The sequence below is a fragment of the Polypterus senegalus genome, chromosome 6 (genome assembly GCF_016835505.1).
Source record: "Polypterus senegalus isolate Bchr_013 chromosome 6, ASM1683550v1, whole genome shotgun sequence".
In the NCBI taxonomy this organism is placed as follows: domain Eukaryota; kingdom Metazoa; phylum Chordata; class Cladistia; order Polypteriformes; family Polypteridae; genus Polypterus; species Polypterus senegalus.
Genome location: NC_053159.1, coordinates 56,622,570 through 56,645,546, shown reverse-complemented (window position 1 = coordinate 56,645,546; position 22,977 = coordinate 56,622,570). Strand labels below are relative to the sequence as shown.

At 40.0% G+C, this 22,977-nt stretch overlaps 1 protein-coding gene across 1 annotated transcript in view; it reads right to left on the bottom strand.

Moving 5' to 3' along the window:
- The window catches only part of cfap74 (cilia and flagella associated protein 74), a 495,984-nt gene that overhangs the window by 217,945 nt on the left and 255,062 nt on the right, over positions 1 to 22,977 (bottom strand). The window contains exons 16-18 of the mRNA XM_039755043.1: positions 16,577 to 16,705; positions 16,177 to 16,264; positions 9,762 to 9,935 (exon numbers count right to left, since the gene is read on the bottom strand). Of these exons, the coding sequence (XP_039610977.1) occupies positions 9,762 to 9,935; positions 16,177 to 16,264; positions 16,577 to 16,705 (391 nt within the window). The remainder of the gene's footprint in view (positions 1 to 9,761; positions 9,936 to 16,176; positions 16,265 to 16,576; positions 16,706 to 22,977) is intronic.

Genomic DNA, 22,977 nt, shown 5'->3' with positions numbered 1-22,977 from the left:
ATGAAGAAAGGAATCAATTTAGAGGGATGAACTCTTCTAACAGGGCTATTAAAGTGATGGGGGAAAGGTTACTTAGCAATGAAAACTGACCACTGATTAGGAAAAGGGTTAGAATGAAAACCTGTAGCCACTGCGGCACTCCAGGCCTCCAGGCACTCGCCACCCCTGTTATAAAGAAACACTGAGAGGGACATAGGTATTCTCTTACTGATCTCCCTGGTGACTCTCTCCGGGCACACTTCCCCAGTAGAAAACTGTGCTCTCACTCTACAAATGCCCTTCTAAAACCTCTCTTTGAAACCAGAATACTGATGAGCCGGTCCCTTGGTGGTTGAAAGCTGGCAATATCTGCTTTTTGGGTAGCTGAAACTGAAAATCTCTTCTCTCTGAGATCCAATGTGCCAGCCTAAGAATTGAGCTCATTCTGCTGAGAAACTGCCATTACTTCAAAAAGGAAACTTTAGCATCTTAACTCTTGATCCAGAAAGAGTAATGGTTTTCTCTACAAAGTTGTAGAAGACACAGCAGAAAGTAAGCTGAGACACCAGCATCACAGTACACCACAAATAAAGAATTATGCAGCAAAGGGAAAGAGTGCACTCCAATGCAAGAAGAATCCTCCACTTGAACCCAGAGCAATAATATAACAACAACTCTACACAACATTGGTCATCACCTTTAAAGACCTGATATCACAAAAGTATTTATCTCTTTCAAGATAAATTAAAACTCTAAATAATCAGTAAGCCAGCCTATGCTATAGGTTTGTCTGTTTAATATGTCTGTGTTCTGTCTTATACGTCAATACATATATGCAGTTATCATATTTCTTTAATAGTTATGTTTATCAAAAAAAATGTGTTACTCTACTTATTAAAACAAGTGTGCCTTAGTCTAATGGCAAGAGACAGAGAAGGGTAAGGTATATAAAGTGGGGTCCTTACTGAATTATTTAATTAATTTCTAGCATTATTGCTGATAATTGATTGATAATAAATTAACCAGGTTAACCTGGTTAAATCTCTCATCTCCAACACGATTACCTACTAAGCTATTTCAATTACACCTTGCTGCAGTCTGCAGCACGTGGTAGGTTTGAATGTTAGTGATGAGCAGTCCGTCTCCATCACTCACACAGCTGATGCTGAGTTTAGACACTTTCCTCACAGCAGGCTGCCAAATAGGGTGAGGCTAATCCTCAAGCTAATGCAAAGTATAGTTGTGCATTTATGTGCTGAGATTCATTAATCTTGTAATGTGTGTTGTTTATATATTATCTTACATATCCTGTACATCATGGCTCCAAAACAGATTGTGAACTACTTAGAAAAGCCTAAAATAAGCCAAAAGGCCATTCCTTTAACACTAGAATTACCAAAGCCTACGAAAAAACTCGTAATTCCATCCCACCTTAAATCCCTTTGCATCTCTCTCCGTCTGAATTTTTTGTCTTGTAAATGTGTTGATAACCACAAGTAGCCTGCTATACCATCCCCACCACCGCTGCAGATAAGACTCAGCTCAAGCTTCATTATCTTGGAGAGAAGTGCTGGAGTTTTAGAGGGGAAATATCAGATCGTTATTGGGAACACATGCATTTTATGTGCTCCCTGTATCTACAACAATCTATGTAAACACATCGCTAAAACAGAAAGATTTCTCATGTTTTAGTAATAAATGACAAAATGTCGACATGAACTGTATAATGTGTGAAGCCTGAAGTCCAAATATCAAATAAAAGGTGCAAGTGCAATACGACAGCTTCCATGATGCAGCGGTAAGAACTGCTGACTTGTAATCAAGAGGCCGTGGGATCGATCCAGGGTGCCGTGTAAATTTAGCGTTTTGAGTAGTGAGCTGCTCTTATTGTTAACATCATACAGTGAAAACATACATTTGATCTGTGTATGTAACAGCTGGTGTAAATTTATCGTACTTGTAAAAGTTTTTACAAAAAAGCATTTATTTTTACTTTTATTCTCTCAGTCACTATCACGATACAAGAGTTCTGACAGTGTTAGTTATTTGAAACTGGGAATAACTGTAGATGTGAGTGGTGTTTTGAGAAAATGGAACTGGGAATTCTCTGATCTGGGGGTATAATAGCTGACACACAAAAGCTGGTGAATCTGCCTTCTTCGTATCTCACTGAACAGTGTCAGATCAGGTGTAAATTTATGCAGATGCTGTTAGGGTATGATTAGGGGTGGGGGAGGGACAGAGTGATCATAACAGAGAATAAAATTGAAAAAAAAAAGCTAACTTTTAAAAGTACCATACATTTACACCCAATCTGACGCTGTTTGTTTTCAAATAATATTGCATTAGCGTGACAATGTTTTCTGATTGGTGTTATTCAGGTCATAAAATGATTTCTTTAAAATGTCCCATATATTTGTCTTTTTCTTTTATTCCCCCGGGGCTGTGCTGGAATCAAGGACCACAAGGCATGAGCTTATTCAGTGTGAGCAGGAACACACAGGTGGCCGGTCACTGTGTGCTACAACATGCTTGACCTGGCGGTGACGAACGCACATGTACTGTACAAGGCATGCACGGGTCCACTGAGAAAAGAAGAGTGTTCTTTGCTCACCTTGCAGATGAACTTCATTGTCGCTTCTGAGAAGAAAAAGCGGTGGAAAAAGAAAAAGAGGATGCAACTTCGACAAGCTTCTGTTCCGAGACTGCCGCTTCGTCCAGGAAAGCAGTCAGTGTCAGGCACCCCTTCAATGTAATAAGAACCACAGCATAGAGAGAAGTGTGTACATTGCAACAGGTACACGTCGTAAATGTAGAAAGGACAGTCATTGGATGCATGGGAACTGTTAACATTTGAATTTGATAATTGTATATAGCGCGGAATTGACTTCTCTGTACTGTTCTTTCCTCTGCATGTCCTGGAGTACAAAAGAAACACCACCATGTACCAAAAAGTAGAGACTGGGCAAGATCGGAAGAAAAGAAAAACGCTGTCACTGATTACAACTGCAAGAAGGTATGTAAATGAAAATGAATAATATGAATAACTAGCTAACCCGCGGCGTACGATACGCCGCATAATCAGGCTGGTTTTTAATGATTTTTAAGCACAGGGAGAAAATGAACATTTGAAAAATCGGTAATGTAATACATCAGCAAGAAAAGCAACATTGTAACAATGCAAATATTCCTTTCCAGAACATCTGCTAGAAAATGTCGCAGTTTGATATGAAAGACGCGAGCAACAATATCAGGACTGTGTTCTATTTGCTCATGATGGGAAATGGCGCTGCAGATTTCCGGCCAAGCAGGATTGCAGGTGAAGGTGAAGAATAAGTCAGGCTTTTCACATTTGCTGACAATTGCCATCGCGTCTTGGTAGTACAGTTGCATGTACCTTGGACTGCCTTGAAAGGTAGAGGGAAGAATGATCAATTGTCCAGGGCGGAGGTCATGGTGATGTGCTTTCGCAGTGACAGTATCCAATTCCCCTGTATTGCTCTAATCTTGTTGATGTGAGCGAAGGTAATGTAGACGCGCGCCTTCTGTTCTGACTTATGTGTCGACGATGTATTGCTGGAAAAGTTTGCCACTGGAATGCAAGACACTAAATGAAGATCTTATGGCAAGCCTGAAAGCATAAAATTGGAGCTGTGTGATTCGCATTCTTTTCGCGGTTCACTTTTCCACAACATGGGTTAATTGTATGTGCCAGCCTGGATCTCCGTAAGGGAATAGCAGTGAATAAACCATTGGGTCAAAGTTTATATTGAGAACAGAGATATGTTTGTAAGCATCTCCCCTTGGATATATGCAAATGTCGCGTTGTGCAGGAGGTTTCCCATCTTCACCTACAAAGATAGCAGCAACATTAGTTTGACAGGACGGGGCGTTATACCTTCTCATATCCAGACCTGGATTTTCCATGAACACCATTCGTACAGCAGTAACAGGGTTACTGTGAGTGATAATGTCATGCATTTGCATGTAAGACTTTGTGAAGGGATTAACCTGTCGTAGCATGTTGTCTAGTTGAAGCAACAAAATGTCACTGCAAGCGGTATAACATTCTATTTGCAAACATTGACTGGTAGCCTCAGCAGAATCAAAGATATATAGCTGACCGTATTGTGGTGACGTGTCAGGATTGTAATTGTTATATAAAGGAGAGACCTGGTGATAAATTTGACCGTGAAATCTGAAAGCATACGGTCCTTGTCCAGATGGTTGAGCGATGTGTGCGCCCATTGACGCGAAAACTAAAGCAGAGTTGTATTCCATGATATTATCACAGTAATTTCGGGACAGCGGGTTCTTGCCAGTCAAGAGGTCCTCCAATAAAAAAGGGGGTTTGGATAGTGGTGGCAAAGACACCTTGCCGGCATGACAACACTTAGTGTAATGTCCGGATTTGTTGACCTCTGCTGGCCAATGAAGAGCACTGCAAGAAGCACATAGTGCGGTAGGTAGGCCAATGTTATGTTCTTGGACGTGAATGGCGGTATCTTCTTGAAAAGCAGCAGAAAAGTGAATGCGATGTTTGTGCATGAACGATCGTGCTGTGTTTGCACTGAAGGGAATTGGAATGAGTTGTGTCGAAGCATTGCTGACAATGATCACATTGCATAATTTGTTCAGTGGAGTGTGTTTTTAAATGCATGTTGAGAAATCTCTGGCCCGGCGTGTAATTATATCCAGCCTGCGAGATCATTTTATATATTATTGTTATTAACGGCCCGGGGATATGAAGCGCTGGTAACACAATAAACTACAGATCCCATAATGCAGCGCTTCAGCTGCCTTGCCAAACACTTACCGCGTTAATCAAGTCGGGCTTATGATGCTGCAAGTTATTGCGAAGCTAGCCCACACGATGCCAAAGAGAAAAGTTGATTCTGAAAATAGAGCCTTTAAAAACCGATGAGAGGCTGAGTATATGTTTACTGACATTGCCGGTAAACCCGTGTGTCTCATTTGTGGAGCTAATGTGGCTGTAATTACAGAATTTAATCTAAGACGGCACTATGAGACAAAACATCAGGATAACCTGAAGGACCTGAATGCAATGCAGAAGATACAGAAAGCAGAAGAGTTAAAGAAGAATCTGACACTTCAGCAGACGTTTTTACCCGTGCAAAATCACAAAGTGATTTCAAGTGAAGCTGCTTTTATAGGAGACACAAATGCACCAGTGCAACTTGCCCCACTTTCCCTGTTGCCAAGTAATGTTGAACCAAGTCGGCACAACGGTGTTCCCAAATACGCACTTTGCTGATAAACTGAGCGCACTGCGCACTGAGTTTGCACGGTGCTTTGGTGACTTTGAAGAACAAAAAAAGAATTTTGAGTTGTTTCACAACCCATTTGCCATCGATGTGGAAACTGCACCTGTGCAGATTCAGATGGAGGTGATTGAGCTGCAGTGTAATGGCACACTGAAGGCAAAGTACGAAACTGCAGGGCCCGCACAGTTTATTCACTCCATTCCCGCAGAAATGCGGCTCGAACCTTGTGCATGTTTGGTAGCACATATCTGTGTGAGAAGCTCTTCTCAGTGATGAAGACTAACAAAACAGCACACAGGAGTCGCCTCACTGATGAGCACCTGCAGTCCATCCTGAGAATCTCCACAACACAGAACCTCACACCAAACATAAACAAACTTGTTGCCAAAAAAAGATGCCAGGCGTCCAGCTCTGATAAAATGACATATGAGCAAAGACAACTGAATGATTTGATTTGTTATTGCTGAAAAGAACACATTTTATTTATATTTCCAGGTTTTGTTATGCAGCATGTTCATATTTGAATTTGTATAATTTTGACAGGATATATTTTTATGGAGAGCAAAATCTTTTGGGATATTTAAAATTTAAGTTGATTTTTTATATAAAATTACATAAGAGTAAAGAAATTTGAATGTTTGTTCTTTTAACGTTTACTTTATTTCAAACTTGTATAATTTAGACAGGATATATTTTTATGGAGAGCAAAATATTAGTTATTTAAAGTTTGAGTTGATTTATTCCGGAATAATATTCCTGTCTGTTTTTAATTCATATTTATGTTCAAAAAAGTTAAGTTTTAAAAGTTTAGTTTTAGTGTGTTCAATAAATGTTTATCCTGTTCGGCCCGTGACCTAAAGTGTGTTTTGGATTTTGACCCCCTGTGCAATTGAGTTTGACACCCCTGATTTAGTCGACACAAATATCTTTGGTTGCAATGTAAGGCGAATTTACTCTTTACATTTTTATGGTGAAGAAAAATGTATGCAATGATGCCTACATTTAACTTCCATTCCTACCAAAGATATTTCTGTCGACTAAATAAAAATTCCTTCTATTTAAAATTTAAATAGAACTTGAACAGATATGATAGTTCATAATATCTACGCAGACATACACGTAAGAGCGGGAGTCATCCGTTTTAACAAACAGCATATTGCACTGATACGAAATAGCCTGCCCACTTAATTATTTAGCAATGGATAAATAAATTAAGATTTTGTACAAATAATGTTTTTAATTTTTCTTCCTTGATGGATTCTGCCCACCCCAGTAACAGTTGCTCACACCCCAAAGAGTGTATATATGTGTGCATGTATATGTATATATGTAGATATGTATGTATATGTATATATATGCTTATATATGTGGGTGTATGTATATATATATATGTATTTCTGTGTATATATGTGTGTGTATGTACATATGTGTGTATGTATATGTATGTGTGTTGTCACAGACGGCTGGGGTTCTTACCCAGCCGGGATGCCTAAAAGGACCGGAAGGGGGCAAGAATAGCTTCCGGGCCACGAGGGGACAACCGCCCTGGAGCAGGAGAGGACCACGGGAAAGGAGGAAAAGGGTTCTGGACTGTTTGGACCCGTGGCCACCACCAGGGGGCGATTTAAGCCTCGAGGAACCTGGAGACAGTTACTTCCGCCACACCGCCACACTTCCGGTGCAAAGGGCAGCACTTCCGCCACACCAGGAAGTGCTGCCGGAAGTTCGTCATCAGCCACCTGGAGCACATCTGGGCTGGAATAAAAGGCGCCGCCTCCCAGCAAACGGGGAGCTAGAGTCGGGAGACGGAGCAGGACGAAGCTCCCAGGAGGAGATTGGCGGCCAAGGACTGAGAGAAAGAAAGTTCATTTTGGGTGATTATTGCTTTGTGCATTGTGTGGTGTTTGGGACTGTGTTTATTTGTGAATGAATAAACGTGTGACTTTTATAAAGATGTGGTCTCCGACTGGTGGTGTCCGGGCAAGTCTCACAGTGTATATGTAGATATGTATATATATGTGGATGTATGTGTATATATGTATAAATATATATATATGAATATATATATGTATGTATATACTCCTTTTGGTGAGTGTATGTGTGTGTGTATATATATATGTGTGTAAATATATATATGTATGGATATATATATATATATATATATATATATATATATATATATATATATATATATATATATATATATATATATATATATATATATATATATATATACACCCACCTAAAGGATTATTAGGAACACCTGTTCAATTTCTCATTAATGCAATTATCTAATCAACCAATCACATGGCAGTTGCTTCAATGCATTTAGGGGAGTGGTCCTGGTCAAGACAATCTCCTGAACTCCAAACTGAATGTAAGAATGGGAAAGAAAGGTGATTTAAGCAATTTTAGGTGTGGCATGGTTGTTGGTGCCAGACGGGCCAGTCTGAGTATTTCACAATCTGCTCAGTTACTGGGATTTTCACACACAACTATTTCTAGGGTTTACAAAGAATGGTGTGAAAATGGAAAAACATCCAGTATGCGGCAGTCCTGTGGGCGAAAATGCCTTGTTGATGCTAGAGGTCAGAGGAGAATGGGCCGACTGATTCAAGTTGATAGAAGAGCAACTTTGACTGAAATAACCACTCGTTACAACCAAGGTATGCAGCAAAGCATTTGTGAAGCCACAACACGCACAACCTTGAGGCGGATGGGCTACAACGGCAGAAGACCCCACCGGGTACCACTCATCTCCACTACAAATAGGAAAAAGAGGCTACAATTTGCATGAGCTCACCAAAATTGGACAGTTGAAGAGTGGAAAAATGTTGCCTGGTCTGATGAGTCACGGTTTCTGTTGAGACATTCAAATGGTAGTCAGAATTTGGCGTAAACAGAATGAGAACATGGATCCATCATGCCTTGTTACCACTGTGCAGGCTGGTGGTGGTGGTGTTATGGTGTGGGGGATGTTTTCTTGGCACACTTTAGGCCCCTTAGTGCCAATTGGGCATCGTTTAAATGCCACGGGCTACCTGAGCATTGTTTCTGACCATGTCCATCCCTTCATGACCACCATGTACCCACCTTCTGATGGCTACTTCCAGCAGGATAATGCACCATGTCACAAAGCTCGAATCATTTCAAATTGGTTTCTTGAACATGACAATGCGTTCACTGTACTAAAATGGCCCCCACAGTCACTAGATCTCAACCCAATAGAGCAGCTTTGGGATGTGGTGGAACGGGAGCTTCATACCCTGGACGTGCATCCCACAAATCTCTATCAACTGCAAGATGCTATCCTATCAATATGGGCCAACATTTCTAAAGAATGCTTTCAGCACCTTGTTGAATCAATGCCACGTACAATTAAGGCAGTTCTGAAGGCGAAATGGGGTCAAACACCATATTAGTATGGTGTTCCTAATAATCCGTTAGGTGAATGTATATATATATATATATATATATATATATATATATATATATATATATATATATATATATATATATATACGCCAGCAACACTCATGACAATGACAACACAATTACATTGTCAATCATGTTACGTTATTATTAAAATGTTTTCTTTTCTTTTTCATTACTTCTTTAAAACACTACTTCTCCGCTGCGAAGCGCGGGTATTTTGCTAGTTTATTAATAAAACATGAAAAACGTTTCTGTTTTAATGATGTGCTTACATAGATTGTTGTAGATATGGAACACACATGAAATACATGTGTTCCAAATAACAATCTATTATTTCCCCATTAAAACTCCAGCACTTCACTCGAAGATAATGAAGGCTTGAGCTGGGCCCTTTCTGCAGCAGTGGGGGGATGATATAGCAGGCTGCTTGTGCTTATCGACACATTTACAAGACAAAAGAGTTTTTTTGTAGGCTTTGTAATTCTAGTGTTAAATGTGAAACTAGTAGTGATACATTCAAGGTAATGGACTTTATTAAATATTATTTAATGATGTGCAATGCCTTATTAGGATTTGCTTTGATGAATGTTATTATTAAACTAATTCTGTATTTTTTTCATTTAGTTTGATGCTATTTGAAGAAAACCACGGGTAATTAGGTGTTATTGTTATGAATATTTATTCTATGAAGAGGTTCTTGAGAACTAATTTGTCCGTTCTTAAACTAGTCTGGACCTGTATGACTTTCTTATTAGTGTCTTTAAGATGCCCAGAATGTCACTGCTTGCTTTAAGCTGCAGTTACAATTTTCATATATTATATTGATTGTAATACTATTGAAACTCAGAAAATGGTCATCTGAAATATTTTAAGTTTGTAAGAACTTTTGACTACATATAAAATAGAGAGAGAGATCCTACACTTAATTGTATTTTTTATAATTTAGTACAGTTATTATCAAAAACTTTAACACTTTTATTTGTATTAATTTCCAGAAAGGTATTGTGTCTTTTACTAAAATGTGGATACCTTATACAACCCTAGAAGAACAAATGTAATTACCTGTGGGAGCTGCACAAAGCCAAAGTCCTGTGGGAGAAGTGAGTGGTTTGTTATTTGAATGCTGAACTGAACTGAGTGAAAAAGGGAGCAGTGTCCGAAATCCAGTACAGCCTTATTGAACTCCAGATCAGATGTTGTGACCACAGCATGGACAGCAAAAGGGATAGCCCGGGTCTAGAAATAAGAAAAGAAAAAAAAAAAATTAAAATAAAAAGTACTTTAGCTTAACACTAGAATCCCTGAAGCCTCTGAAAAAAGCCGTAATGCTAGGCCACCTTAAATTCCTTTGCACCTTTTCATCAGTGTCTTTATTTTGCAAATGAATCAATTAGCACAATAAGCAGCCTGCAATCCCTTCCATCCCCCACCAACACAGCTTAAGTTCTCCCAGCTCAAGTCTGTTTATCTGGGTGTGAGGTGTCTGGAATTGTATAGGGTAAATAATATAATTGCAGGACAGCCCAGTAGCACTGCTGCCTCTCAGTAAGGAGACCCGGGTTCACTTCCCGGCTCCTCACTGCATGGAGTTTGCATGTTCTCCACGTATCTGCGTGGGTTTCCTCCCACAATCCAAAGATATGCAGGTTAGGTGCATTGGCGATCCTAAATTGTCCCTAGTGTGTGCTTGGTGTGTCGGTGTGTGTGTGTGTGTGCCCTGCGGTGAGCTGGCGCCCTGCCCGGGATTTGTTCCTGCCTTGCGCCCTGTGTTGGCTGGGATTGGCTCCAGCAGGCCCCCGTGACCCTGTGTTAGGATATAGCGGGTTGGAGAATGACTGACTAAAATAATATATTTTTATTAAGAATACATACATTTCATGTATGTTCCGTGTCTACAACGATCTGGGTAAATGTAGGATGACAGGAAATACAAGTTAACAAATGTTAAACACATAACTAAAACAGAATTTTTTTTCATGTTATAGTAAAAATTGATAAAATGTTGACATGAAATGTTGTGAGGGACGGCTGGCAGTTCAGTCCGGCTGGGACATCCCTGAAGGAGGAAAAACAGGCTTTTCAGGGCACTGCATCCCCCGGGACGCTAGGGGGCAGCTCTCCTGGATGGCAACGGTTCCCCGGATTCCCGTAAAGCATCCTGGGATGTGGAGTCTGTTTCCTCAGCCCTGTTGGGTGCCGTGGGTGCCGCCAGGGGGAGTTCACAAAGAACCTGGGAACTCCCACTATTACGACAACCCGGAAGTACTTTGGAGTCACAAAGACAGAAGCCCGCAGTATTTCTAGGATACTTAAGAAAGGATAATGGTGGCATTGATCTGAAAGAAGAGGTGGAGTACTTCTGGGTCATGGACTATTTAAAGGACTAGTCAAGACCCAGCAAAGAGAGCCAGAGTTGGGTGGTAGAGTGATGGAGCTGCTGGATGGAGAGGAGGATTATTGTTATTGATTATTGTTTATTATTATTGTGCTTATTACTGGAGAATTGTGGAGTGTGCAGTGCTTTGTGCACTTTATTGAAGAAAAATATTAAAGAAATCATCTTGGTGCTTTTACAAGTGTGTCCTGGACGTCTGTTTGGTGGGTTTAATGGGGCAGCAGCGCCTCTAGCGTCCACAATGTATAATGTGTGAAGACTGAAGTCCAAATATCAAAACAAACTTTCACAATAGGTATAACAAAACAAGTACACCTTTATTCAAGAATATAACCAAAGAAAAATAAATTATTCAATTTACATGTTGCTGTCAATATGTAAAAACCGAACCTCAAATGTCAATTGCATTGTTGGTGTAGAGGTAAGAACAGCTGCTTTTAAATTAAGAGGTTGCAGGTTTGATCCTGGGTCTTCCTCGCATTTACCATTACCATAGCATGCATATGAACATCTGAGTATGTGAGTTTAGCACCTTGATAAATTAAAATTACTCAACCAGTATGTGTCATGTACAAGAATTAGATCACACAAATTAATATTAATATTAATTAATATTGCTGACACAGTCACATTGAATGAAATATGAGAGCTGAAAACACACAAAACACAGTTTGCTTTATGTGCTTGTATGTGGACGTGCATAGTATAGTATATACAATATGTGGCAATCAACAAAGTATATATATAAAAAAAAAAAAAGTGCTTTTACATGTAGGAAAGACAGACAGAAAGTAAAATACTCGAAAGTTGGGAAATATTTAGTTGCAAGGGGAGGAAGCTGAATGAAAAGAGATATGTCATTATAAAGAATGTCAGATGTCTGTTACTATTCATTTTGCACAGTTTACACTGCTGTTTTTTATATTCAAGAGAAGCAGTACATTTCATCCAAGTGCAGCGTGCTGGAGATGACAGTGCCCTGGAATTTGCAGGATTCCACATTGACAGAAGTACTATTGATTGCTAGGGAAGAGTGCCACATGGTGCTTTTTAAAGTCAAATTTCATTTCTACAGTTTTAGTTGAGTTGAAGTTTCTTGTGATACACCACATTGTGAGGCAAACTAATCGATGCTGTACATGAAGTAGAATAAAAGACAGAACATACATCCTAGTGTTGTGTCTGTGCTGAGACATACTTTTCTGGCTGGTCAAAAATTTGAAGCACCATTTGCAAATTGACTTGTTTACATTCATTTACATTAATTTACATTAATAAATTATTCAATAGTAAATTAAGGAATATGTGTATTGATCACTAAGCTAAAATTCAGAAACAGAACTGTAATGTATATGCCTCTAAGGTCCAGTTATTGCATATCTCATCCGCTGTTGGCGATGAATGCCTGAAACAGTGCTCTTGTGGCAGTAATGCTATTTTTCATATATATTTTTTTAAAAATATTAAAGATCCTGTATTCTAACAATCACAAGTTGTTAACCTGTGTTCAATTTTTCAAAATAGATTTCAAGATGACCTTTTAACCCTTCACCAATTGACCCTCAATGCTGAGACCAACCAGGCCATGTCCCTAGTAACCAGGACCTGCATCATGATGACTGAATCCACAAAATGTAAGCACTCAATGTCACAAAAGAATGGCATCCAAAAAGATGATAAAATAAAGTGAATTTCTAAATGAAGGCTCCAGTCAGACAGACAGACAGACAAACAGACAGATAGATAGGTTTTATTTTCACCAAATTAATTTAAATTACTTTTCTAACTCAAGAAAAGCCTAGTAAAATTAAAAAGAAGCTACATTCATAAGAAAGTCAAAGTTGGTGATGCATAATGGCACACTCTGGAGGGCTCTAGGCTAGCCTTCTGCAAGTAAGAGCTCTTTATATTCATGTCTTAAAGCAAAACAGGTGGTCTCACATGATCTCTATCTGAAACCTCAACACACAGACCTTGTATTACATTGGCATCAAGACCAACTGGTTATACAATGCCATCAAAAACCTGAATGGAAGGTCATATGGAGAATGCTCCTGACTTAAGGATGCTGGTAATTGTGCCCCAAATGAATATGAAGATAATGAATCTGAACATTTGAATCTGGGAATGAAAGGTTAGGAGGAATGCTCAAGTAAATGCTTCATGGTAAAGTTGAAAAATCTTACAAAGGTAAAATGGAAAGAATAAAGACTGAAAAGATACAAAAAGAAGGGTTGGACCACCAACAGGTGATCCCCATTTTAATATCCAGTTTATTTGAAGGGAAAAAAAGTCTGGATTGATGACTGAGAAAGACTCCAGAAGTCAAGTGGTTAATAAAGGTGGAACAAATGGGGAAACAATTGATTTAGGCAAAAGTGACATCACTGGTTCTCTGGATAGTTCTCCTTCATTTCAAAGCAAGGAGAAACTGTGTTTTGGTTGGTCTTACACATAAATTCTTCCCTGAATTTTTATTCAATACCATATACCTGCATGCCTCTCTCTCTCTTCCAGGACTTCCACCTGCAGCTAAAGTCACTTCAGTACACGAGCATACACCCTCAGCATGGCACTGCCAGATCTAAACATTAGTGTGGCGAATTGCTTGCGTACTAAAGTAACTTTACCTGCAGGTGGAAGTCCCATTTTACGTATGGTGTCAAGCAGAGTTGTGTTGCAGTGCAGCAGTCTATTACCCAGTGAAAGCGCTGTGAAGAAGCTATCTGTTGTTATGGATCTGCCTTTGTCCAGAAACAGCTCCATAAGCTTTATGACCACAGACTTGGAAAGTCTTTGCCCTGGGTTGTAACTCAAATCATTATTCTGAACAAAACGTTACCAGATGTCCAAAATCACAGCAAACCTGTTGTTTTGTCTTTGTTGTCAAACTGCAAATGCCGCATGTTATTCTGATTGTATATTTGACTGCCAGTACAATAAATAGTTCTGAGCAGGCATCAACTATAGCACCAACTGTGGTCATCACTGCTCTTGTGAAAAGAATGGAGATAAACGTTATCAGCTCAGAGAGGGAGAGGCGAGTTCATTATACCATATGAACGTCACTGACAAAATAAAACTGAATAATAAAAAAAGCGCTAACTTTAACAAGTAGCCAAAATTGTGTGTTACAGACTCAAATGAAATGTATGTTTTTATTATATTAATAATAATAACAACAACTCACTACTCAAAACGCAGACTGCCTGGACTCGAACCCGGAAACTTTTGGTTATAAGGCAGCAGTTTTTACCTGTGCAACATCCAAGAAGACGTGAACTTTCTGTCAATTGATATCTAAGCTTGGGTTTGTATCTCATTGACAGCAACATGTAAATTGAATGATTTTTTCGTTGTAAACACGGAATACACATGAAATGCATGTACCCCAAATAACAATATATTATTTACCCTATACAACTCCAGGCACCTCACACGCAAATAAAGAGACTTGAGCTGGGAGAAGTTTGCGACTGTTTTCAGAGAGAACAGGCTGCTTGCTGCTTGTGCTGATCGACACACTTGCAAAACAAAAGACGCTAATGAGGAGAGGTGCAAAGGAATTTAAGGTGGCCCGGGATTCCGAGTTTTTTCGTAGGCTTCAGGGATTCTAGTGTTAATGATGACTCACTCTGACCCTGCAGTTATAATATGTGGTGACTTCAAATTTGTGACTTTTAAGGAACAATGACAAATTTCTATCAGTCTGTGACTGGTTCGACTCAAGAAAAATACAAGCTGGACCTTTTGTATTCAAATGTTAAAAATACCTTTAATTGTAATCTACTTGCTCCTTTAGGAAAATTTGATCACAACCTGATTCATCTTCTACCCAGCTGCACGTCTGTTATTAGATGGCAACCTGTTACCACCAGAATCGTGAGGAAGTGGAGCCTGGAGGCTGAAATGGCCCTGAATGTCTGCTTCCAAATGACAGACTGGGAAAAGATGTGCGAGTCACATGGGGATTATATTGAGGGACTCTATCTCCATCACTGCATCACAGACTATATTAACTTATGTGTCGATACAGTTGTACTCACAATGACAGTGTGATGCTTCCCAAGCAATAAGCCCTAGAGTACAAGGAGCTAAAAGGTCCCCTGAATGAGAAAAAGATAGCATTCAAATCTAGTGACAAAGAGGCTCTGAAGGATGTACAGAGTGTTCTAAAGAAAAAGCCGAGTGGAGGAAAGGATGCTTACAAAGCTAAAATAGCAAACAAACTCAGAATAACATGAAGGATGTCTGGAATGGACTGGGTATAATTACAGGACTCTAACAATCCAGGGCTCAGGTACTAGAATGGAATTGGCGTCTCACAGCATGAAAACCTTTGAGAGACTTGTCCTGGACTATGAGTCATTTTGTGGTAGTCCTCCTGGACATCCTACAATTTGCCTAACAGACAAGGATTGAAGTGAAGGTTGTAATTATCTATCTGCTCCCCAAGCTTATTCTCACCTGGACAAAATTGGCAACACGGTGAGTAAAGTAACATTTGTAAACTCATACTCCACTGAAGCAACCAATGATTCTTCAATTACAAACATTAAGTGTGTCAGAGTAGCACCCAACCCCACTGTGCAGTCTAGCAAATCTAATTTATGTTTTATTCTTCTGATGGTGACAATTATGATTTTTTCATATATATATATATATATATATATATATATATATATATATATATATATATATATATATATATATATATATATGATTTTGAATATTTTCTGTCTCTAAGCACTGTACAAGGTATAAAAAAACCCCACGAGGTGCAGTTTGATTTTTTTAACAATCACATCAACAAAGAAAGAATGGCAATTTTCATAAAGATAATGACACTGCTTCTAACGTTACAAGGCTTGCACTAGCTGCGCAAATAACATTTAGATTATAAAATGATCTTATAAGAAACTTTGGTGAAGCAGTATATGAGACAACAATAGTGCTGGTTAACTCTTTATCAGATTCCCATCAAAGATTGCAGTTATTAACACTTAACTGATCTCTTGTTTACAGAAGAGCCATAAACAGGTAAAGCTATTTAATGAGTTACAGATATACAATATAACCCACCTGGTCTGCTACATGGATAATCATGGGCACTTCCAAAACTCCAGTATCCTTGTCAAAGTAACCTTCTGCATCATCTGCTAAAGACTGTCTGCAAAAATGAATATAAACACAGAGTTACTAATGTATTTCATGTTCATCCAATTAATATCCACATTTTTTAAAACACTGATGATATTCAATTATAGTGCTCATGAAAAAAAAAGTATTTTAGTACATTTTTGAACAGTTAATTAAAATGTAAATGTTCAGACATTGTTACATTTTTTAACTTTAGACTATTGTCCATTATTATTTTGAGCTTAAATGAGCTAAAAAGAACATTGTATATTGTTTTAAACCTTAATTTTTGAACCATGTTATAGTTATCAAATTGAAAGCATTAGGGGGGGAGAATACATACCTGGGAAGAAATTTGAGCTGTGCATTAAATGTCGACTGTGCCTGAATGAATCCTGTTTTAGGAAGAATCTCCATGTGATTTCTTAGCTCTTTGCAAACTTCAAATGTCAACTGTAATGATATATTTGACCTGAAACAAATTAAACTAAATTAGGTAATGTCCTATTTTATCTTCAATTTACTGCAAGTCAACCAAGTTAAGGAAAATCTAATTATTACCATTACAACAGTCCAGCATGGAAAAAACTGTGATTACTTGGCCATCACAAAAAAAAAACATTGAAAATTGAACATCAACAGTGTATTATACTGTGCACACCTTTAACAACAAGGTGATGAATTAAAAAGTTATGGGATTGTGTCAATGTTTAGGAAGAATTGTGAAACTACTGTTGACTATCTGCTTAATCCTCAAAAAAGCAATTTAAAAATAGGCTCTACTTTAGTTATGATATAAAAGCAAATTAATTATATAAAAGCAAATTACACATTTTAAGCTTACAGTATGTCACATTGCTACAATTGCATTTTGAGTAAAGATATACTATTTCATATTAATCTGTTTATTACTTTTTTATTTTATATTAAGGAAAAATATTAAATGTAACTGATACATTACAACTCTCCTAATTTAGTTTAAACTGTTTTTGTACAAATTCTGGAAGGTACCACTTTGAAGAGCATTATGAGAAATATTCCATGGGGAAACTCATATTTCCTGTCTAGCTATTACCATATGCAGCAACATTGATACCTCAAGGCTGTATTTACATGTTTCTACACTTCCACTTGAATGCAAGAATTTTAATGAGCATATTAACATCCTTAGCATTATGTTTGACCCTGAACAAATTAGCCAAAAGCCTTGAATTTTTTTTTTGCAACAACAACAAAAAATATTATGCATAACAGAAACATGTAAATATCAAAATGTAAACATAATTACAATAGGAAAGGTATATCTAGTGTCCACCTTTGTACTGATACAGATGTAGTATACATGCTTTGCTTTGCATGTTTTTGAAACAGTCACCAATGTACATAGGCATTGTTTAAGCAGATGTTAAAATTTTTTTTTGTAATATTTTTTTCTGTCAATAACAGGGAAGGATGTCAGTGCCTCACCTACATGACTGACACTGACCATTGGACCAATATGCACAAGGCATATTGACTTTGGCATTTCTCCAACATGGACTTTGATAATTGTTTCATTATGAACAGTGCTTAGGAGGATGATTTTTTTCTTGTCCTTCAACCTGATCACAATATTCCTTCCTTTTGCCAAGCAGCCACTGCACCAAGCGGCAGCTTGACATGTTCATGCAACCTGACTCACAAGAATACAGTGACAGTTTGACTGTACAATGCTATATGCATCAGTCTTCCTTTAAAGTAAAATCTCAAGCAGTTCAGATAAGGTATAGAAACTGTCCATCATTATACAGTAAGTTTGGTCAAGCAAAGGGTTCACCAGTGAGAGCACAGATAATGCAGAAACACCTTATTGACTGTACTTGCCACCCTAGTCGGTTCCTCTACTGGTATAAAGTTCAAGATCTATCCAGAGCTTGCTCTTGCAGCATGTAGAAATTGATGCCGAATTGTACCTGTTTGGAAACATACACCTTCTGCATATTTTTGACAATTGCCGAGTATACGTACATACTACAGTGTGTACAGTTTCAGTGCTGTTTGATTGGCTTCACTATAATCATCATTACTAGTAAAATGAAGGTATTTTATAATGCGTGAAAAATGACATTCACTCATTACTTCACAGAAGATGGGTGTCTATAACAACCAGTATGTGGACCAGAACGGCAAGCAGTCTGTTATCTTATCATACCCCCCCTCCCCCTGCCGGAGCTGAAAATAGTCACAAAACTCTCCCAGCTCAAGTTATGAAATGCGTGTGTTCCAAACAACAATATATTATTTACCCTATACAACTCCAGGCACCTCACACACAGATAAAGAGCCTTGAGCTGGGAGAACTTTTTGTCTGATTTGAGCTACAGAGGTGTGGAGATGGGATAGCAGGCTGCTTGCTGCTTCTGCTGATCGACACATTTGCAAAACAAAAGATGCTAATGAAGAGGTGCAAAGGAATTTAAGGTGGCCCAGGATTACGCGTTTTTTCATAGGCTTCAGGGATTCTAGTGTTAAACATCGTCTTGAGAGTGATTCAGGAATAGCTGTTTTTGCACAGAATATGAGCATTAATTATACTCTACGTTAATGTGAAGGAGGTTAACTGAGTGCATGTTGCATCTTACTTTACAATATAACCAGCTGCTCTATTACTGCAAACTGCATTCTAAATAATAATTTTCATTTATTTTTAATGATACTGCTTTATCATAAATTGCACAGCGCTGAATGCTTTAATCTCTCTACATTCATCACTTTTACGTCTTTTATATATTGTGCTAAAACCAAAATATTTCTAACAATTGCACAATTCTAAACACACTAATCAATAACAATAAAAAAAAAAAAAGATTTTATGGATCTGAACGCAACCAGCAGGCAAAAATAATTGAAGATTGTTGTTTTAATCAGGGAAACACTTAACAAACTACATGTAAAAAAATGCTTTTGAAGTAAAGATGTGACAACAGGCACATGCAAATATTTCCTAAATTAAAAATATAATAATTACCTCTCAAAACTCTCTGTACTGTGTTGCGTGCTGGTCCTTTAAATGTTTGGCTATACTGGTAGTGTTTCCCCCCTTGCTCTGTATTGTACTGTATTATAACTTGCATACAGATTTGCATGAATACTTGGGTTTAAAATCTTCATTTGGCACAAAACCAAATTATTTTCAGACGCCGTTGCAGCTACACTCTTTGTCAATTAAATGTGACGGAGAAAGCTCAGACGCCACTGAGGCAGCCATATTTGTAACAACATGTGTAACACCCAGTTGACCCAATGCGCATGATATCAGGGTATACCAGGAGTGGGGTATGTAAAATCGGTAGCATCAAAAATTAATACTGGAACTGTTTTATACATGATGGGATAGATAGATAGATAGATAGATAGATAGATAGATAGATAGATAGATAGATAGATAGATAGATAGATAGATAGATAGATAGATAGATAGACAGGACTGTCTGTGCCAAAGAACTCCAGTTCTCTAGATGCCTTTTGGGAATCCAGGGTGTTGCTGTAACTTCCAGGGGAAATAATGCTCCATGCAAATGAACTCTCCTGTTCTTCCAGGCTGTGGGTGTTACCACAAACACAACCACAATGACAAAAGTCCCAGTATAAATAAAATTATTTATTTACAACAATAACTTACAAAAGGTTTCTTTTATGTTGCTTAATACTAGAATTACCAGAGCCTATGAAAAAACTTGTAGATCCGTCTTATCTTTTGTCCTTTAAATGTGTTGATAAGCAGCAAACAGCCTGCTATCACATCCTCCAGCCAGCACAGTTTTCTCAGCTCAAGTCTGTTTACCTGCAAATGTGTTTTCATTCAAAAATATAACTGCAGAAAAAGAACCCGCGTTAGGGTGCGACATTGACACGCAGCTGCTATGACAGTTTCGGTGGCGCAACAGTATCAACTGTTGACTGGTAATCAAAGCTTCACAGGTTTGATCCCGGATGAGTCCGTTTTTGAGAAGTGAGCTGCTCATATCCTTACTATTTTAGAAAAAAAACATACATTTGATTCCAGTCTGCAACAGCTGGTGTAATTTATTATACTTGTAAAAGTTAGATTTTTTTTTTTTTTAATTCAGTTTTATTCTCTCAGCCGTGTTCATGTTCACGATCTCAACTCCCCCCATACCGACCCCGTATTTGACAGTGTTGTTTTCACATAGACACGCTATAACAGAGGTAAACTCAAATCATGATGACGGTTCTACATCGGATCAAAAATGCACTTTTGCCATCACTGTATTTTGTATATGTACTGTAGGAAGTAAGTAAATAAATAAAGGTAAATAGGTAAATTACATTCGATCTGGTTTTTATGTAAGTAACAGTTCAGCCGCTTGTATTCGCGATGTCGTTCATTCGGTCACTACCCCATAGCTCATGACCATAGGTGAGGGAAGGAACGTAGATCGACTGGCAAATTGAGAGCTTTGCCTTTTGGCTTTTTCACCACGACAGACTGATGCAGAGCCTGCATCACCGAGGATGCCACACCAATCCGCCTGTTGATCTCCTGCTCTATTCTTCCCTCTCACATGAACAAGCCCCCAAGATACTTGAACTCTTCCACTTGGGGCAGGATCTCGCTCCCAATCCTAAGAGGGCACTCCACCCTTTTCCTGCTGTGAACCATGGTCTCGGATTTGGAGGTGCTGATTCCCATCCAAGCCACTTCACACTCGGCTGCGAACTGATCCAGAGAGAGCTGAAGATCATGGCCTGACAAAGCAAACAGGACAACATCATCTGCAAAAAGCCGTGACCCAATCCTGAGCCTGCAAAACTGGACCCCCTCAACACCCTGGCTGCACCTAGAAATTCTGTCCATAAAAGTTATGAAGAGAATTGGTGACAAAGGGCAGCCCCGGTGGAGTCCAATACTCACCGGAAACGGGTTCGACTTACTGCCAGCAATGCGGACCAAGCTCTGACACCGGTTGCACAGGGATCGAACAGCCATTATCGGGGGTCTGGTACCACATATTCCTAAAGCACCCCCCACAGGATTCTCCGAGGGACACGGTCGAATGTCTTTTCCAAGTCCAAAAAACACATGTACTCCCATTCACCCTCCAGGACTCTGCCAAAGGTGTAGAGCTGGTCCACTGTTCCACGACTAGGACGAAAACCACACTTCTCCTCCTGAATCCGAGGTTCGACTATCTGACAGACCCTCCTCTCCAGGACCCCCGAATAGACTTTTCCAGGGAGGCTGAGGAGTGTGATCCCTCTGTAGTTGGAACACACCCTCCAGTCCCCCTTCTTAAAGAGGGGTACCACCACGCCGGTCTGCCAATCCAGAAGCACTGTCCCGATGTCCATGCGATGTTGCAGAGGCGTGTCAACCAAGACAGTCCTACATTATCCAGAGCCTTCAGGAACTCCAGGCATATCTCATCCACCCCCGGGGCCTTGCCACCAAGGAGTTTTTTGACCACCTCGGTGACCTCAGTTCCAGAGATGGGACAGCCCACCTCTGAGTCCCCAGGCTCTGCTTCCTCATTGGAAGACATGTTCGTGGAATTGAGGAGGTCTTCGAAGTGCCCTCCCCCCACCCATAACCCACGTCCCGAGCCGAGGTCAGCAGCGCACCATCCCCACCATGTACAATGTTGACAATGCACTGCTTCCCCCTCCTGAGATGCCGGATGGTAGACCACAATCTCCTCGAAGGTGTGCAGAAGTCGTTCTCCATGGCCTTCCCAAACTCCTCCCACGCCCCAGTATTTGCCTCAGCAACCACTGAAGCCGCATTCTGCTTAACCTGTCGGTACCTGTTGGCCACCTCTGGAGTCCCACAGCTTGACAGCATCCCTCACAACCAGTGTCCACCAACAGGTTCGGGGACTGCCGCCACGACAGGCACTGACCACCTTATGGCCACAGCTCCGTTCAGTCGCCTCAACAATAGAGGCACGGAACATAGCCCATTCAGATTCAATGTCCTCCACCTCCCTCGGGACGTGGTCAAAGTTCTCCTGGAGGTGGGAATTGAAGCTACTTCTGACAGGGGACTTTGCTCTCTGACTGGTCCTAGGTAAGGGACGTGACAAAGAGTGGTTCAGAAAACCTCCTATGATGCATACAAACATCGAATGGCGTTTTCTCTCGCCCGGACGTGGGTCATGGGGGCCCCACTCTGGAACCAGGCCTGGAGATTGGGCTCGATGGTGAGCGCCTGGTGGCCGGGCCTGCACCAATGGGGCTCGGCTGGACACAGCCCAAAGAGACAATGTGGGTCCCCCTTCCCATGGGCTCACCACCTGTAGGAGGGGCCAAGGAGGTTGGGTGCAGTGCGAGTCGAGTGGTGGCCGAAGGCGGGGCCCTTGGCGCTCCGATCCTCGGCTACAGAAGCTAGCTTTTGGGATGTGGAATGTCTCCTCTCTGAAGGGGAAAGAGCCTAAGCTAGTGCACGAGGTTGAAAGGTTCAAGGTAGATACAGTCGGGCTCACCTCGACGCACAGCGTGGACTCTGGAACCAGTGAGAGGTGCCGAGTGCATGTGGGCATACTTATTGCCCCCCAACTTGGAGTTTGTTCATTGGGTTTCACCCCGGTAGACAAACGGGTAGCCTCTCCCCTCCTTCGGGTGTGGGGGACGGGTCCTAAATGTTGTTTGCGCGTATGCGCCGAACAGCAGTTTGTAGTACCCACCCTTTTTGGAGTCCCTGGGGGGGTGCTAAAGGGCGCACCTGCTGGGGACTCCCTCGTTCTG